Raw genomic sequence first — 3,411 nt, 5'->3', positions numbered from 1 at the left:
CGAACAGTATATAGCGCCCTCATTATACTGTCCCCTACCATGAAACCTTCCTTTTCACTGCCCCCACTTGCATGTCCTCCTGTGCCACAGTAATGTGATCAGTTTGCTCATCCACCCTGCAGACTTTGCCCTCATCCGCACAGGCAACAAGAGTCTCGTACGTGTTGGACAAGGGCAAAGGCTCAGTCTGCACCAGTACTGCAACTGTGTTGCAGTCCCATCCTCAAATCCCTGACCACTAATCAGACGTGTAACTCTACCTAACCCAAAGGGTGAGACAGCCACATGGATCAAAGTGTCCAAGTAATGCTCCCCCTCCCTGATGCCCCACAATGTCTGCACCATGGACTCGAGTTCAACAAACCTGAACTGAAGTTCTGCGAGATGCAGACATTTACTGAAAACAGTGCCGTCCTGTATTGCGATGCTCTCCACAAAAACTCACACCTGCTGCAGTTGAAGCACACCACTGTCACTGCCATCCATATTTTCCCTGTTTTATTTAGTTAAGTTATTAAAATTTATATACTTCATTAACTTAGCTTATTGTTTAATATTTAACTCATTACAAGTTATAGGTAGAATAACTTAAATATTTACCTGTAACACAAAGCACTACAAGTATTGTTGGCTAAAAGCAGCACCTCATTCCCCCTTGGTTCCGAATTCTCATTCGCTCCAAATTCCCAACTTTAACACGCTGTTTAGAAGCACTCTGTTTAAGCCCATTCTGCCCAGACCACTCTGTAGACCTATTCCCTTACATTACTTGAAACAAATCAAAGTACTCTATGTGACCGGTGTTCGGTGAATAATTTCCGTTTTCTCCAATTGCTCACAGTTAACGTGGTGACGATTGCGATCCTGTCTCGGGGAAAGTGCAGTCTCTCCAAATGTGTCACTCACTACCTGGTGGCCATGGCAGCGGCAGATCTACTGGTTGTGTTCCTCGATCTGATATTAAGGCAGATTCCTATTGTTCATTGGGAACTGTTCATGTTTGTATGGTATATTAGAGTTTGTAATATTCATGCCGTCCTACTTCATGCTGCAACAGACTGTTCTGTCTGGTTCACCGTCACTTTCACCTTCGATCGATTTGTGGCCATTTGTTGTCAGAAGCTGAAATCTAAATATTGCACTGAGAAAACGGCGGCTGTTGTTTTAGGAACAGTGACTGTGCTGAGCTGTTCGAAGAATATTTTCTGGTATTTTCTGTATAAAGGTAAATACTGGCTTTCTAACGATCCCTGGTTCTGCGATGTGCCAGTCAGTGTATATCAGTCACTGGCCTGGGCCATCGTTGAATTAATGCATTACATTTTAACGCCATTTGTTCCATTTCTTTTGATTCTACTGTTCAATGCATTGACGGTCAGACACATTTTAATGGCCAGCAGAGCCCGCAGGAGACTCCGGGGTCAGAGCAGTGGTGAGAGTCCCAGTGACCCAGAGATGGCAAACCGAAGGAAATCCATAATTGTACTGTTTCTTATATCAGGGAATTTCATAATACTGTGGGTGGTGTTCATGGTTTGTTCTATATGGAGACGATTGGATTATTTGGGATATTCTGTTTCTCTGCCCAAATTTGTCACGGAAATTGGCTTCATGCTCCAGCTCCTGAGTTGCTGCACGAACACTTTTATTTATGCAGTGACCCAAAGGAAATTCAGGGAGGAGTTGAGGAACGGAGTGAAATATCCTATTGCAATGATGGTCCAATTAATTAGATGAGGACACCAAACACTTTCTGTGATTATCCTGCATTTTTGTTTGATAATCTGTAGAATCGACTGTCGGGCTCCTTTAATTCTTTGGCCCGGATTTTGCGGTGGTGTTGATGGTGAAACTGTTTGAGTTGGAGACACCCTAAGGACAGCACTACAATCAATTTAACATTGAGAAAGCGAAGGTTTTCACCACAGAAATCCAAAGATCTTTGTGGGCAGATTTCTTCAAGGTCAGCGGTGATCAAAGTTCCTTCACCGCTGACTGCAAATTCCAGGCCTGTATATTTTTTGAAACATTTCAAACTCTGCTCCCAATTAAATGTTAATTAACATCATAGTTCAAGATCATGTAGCCTTTTTTCCAAGGGTGGGACCTAGATATGAGTTATTTACAAAGGTGCTTTGAGCAGATACTTGCCCAAGAGCGGTGAGCTGCTTCACACAGTCCCATGCTGAGCTTGCACTCTAGGGGTGTTTTGGGAATGAGCGCTTGTTGTGATTATTTCACCAAAATAGACCAATCGTGCAAAATGTCCCATTGTTCAAGGGGTGATTGGCACCTCAGTGTTGACAACTTTCTCAGATTTCTGCCAGTATTTGAAGGAAGCCTTTTTTGAAAATCAAGACAGACGCCTGAAAACAGTCAAGGCAGGAGGAAGACTGTGAAGGATATCTGCACTCTCACTGGGACAGATAGAGAAAAGGAATCAATATTTGTACATTAATTCCAATCAAACCCATGCGTTCATCTATGTGTGTTATTTATTTTTGAAGTTTCAAGGCCGATGCTGAACTGAATATATTGCAATCAGTGTTCAGGATATTTTATTTGTTGTTCAATAAAACAGATTGAGAATCAAACTAAAATTCACTTTTCCCAGTGATAACTCATTCCACCGTTGGATAGACTGAAAGAGGCTGCATAGAAATGGGGGCCAGATCAGAAGGGAATGTCATTGTGACACTCCCAAGAGCTGGGCAAATATATTCCTGAGTCCCAGTACAGGAAATACATCCCTGGGACCCAGTACAGCACACTCCTGGAGCCAGCACAGCAAAACCAGTGTCCCGCTACAGTATATCAGTACATTCTTGGGTCACTGTACAGCGCACTCCCTGGTCCTGTTATAGCACACTTCTGGTCCCAGTACATTACCCTCCTGAGTCCCAGTACAGCAAACTCCCGAGTCCCGGTACAGCGCATTGGTATATTATTGGGTCGCAGTACAGCACACTCCCTGGTCCTGTTATAGCACACTTCTGGTCCCAGTACACTACCCTCCCGAGTCCCAGTACAGCAAACTCAGAGTCCCGGTACAGCACATCAGTACGTTATTGGGTCACGGTACAGCACACTCCCTGGTCCAGTACACCAAATTCCTGTTCCTAGTACACCACACTCCTGAGTCCCGGTACGGTGCATCAGTACATTATTAGGTCACGGTACTGCACACTCCCTGGTCCTGTTATTGCACTCTCCTGGTCCCAGTACACCACACTCCCGAGTCCCGGTACGGTGCATCAGTACATTACTGGGTCACGGTACAGCGCACTCCCTGGTCCTGTTATTGCACTCTCCTGTTCCCAGTACACCACACTCCTGGGTCCCGGTACGGTGCATCAGTACATTACTGGGTCACAGTACTGCACACTCCCTGGTCCTGTTATTGTACTCTCC

General features: G+C 44.8%; 1 protein-coding gene across 1 annotated transcript; it reads left to right on the top strand.

The window, feature by feature from the left end:
• Positions 1 to 846: 846 nt before the first annotated feature.
• Positions 847 to 2,543, top strand: LOC147090032 (putative G protein-coupled receptor 139). Its single transcript, XM_085977120.1, has one exon. The coding sequence runs from the start codon at positions 919 to 921 to the stop codon at positions 1,735 to 1,737; it is 819 nt and encodes a 272-aa protein (XP_085833246.1). The 5' UTR covers positions 847 to 918; the 3' UTR covers positions 1,738 to 2,543.
• Positions 2,544 to 3,411: the final 868 nt, after the last annotated feature.

This window comes from Somniosus microcephalus, unplaced genomic scaffold (assembly GCF_052327205.1).
Source record: "Somniosus microcephalus isolate GS21.2 unplaced genomic scaffold, FLI_Smic_1.0 unresolved_chr4, whole genome shotgun sequence".
NCBI lineage: Eukaryota > Metazoa > Chordata > Chondrichthyes > Squaliformes > Somniosidae > Somniosus > Somniosus microcephalus.
The sequence above is the reverse complement of the archived record's forward strand: the minus strand, read 5'-3'. Positions and strand labels throughout refer to the sequence as shown.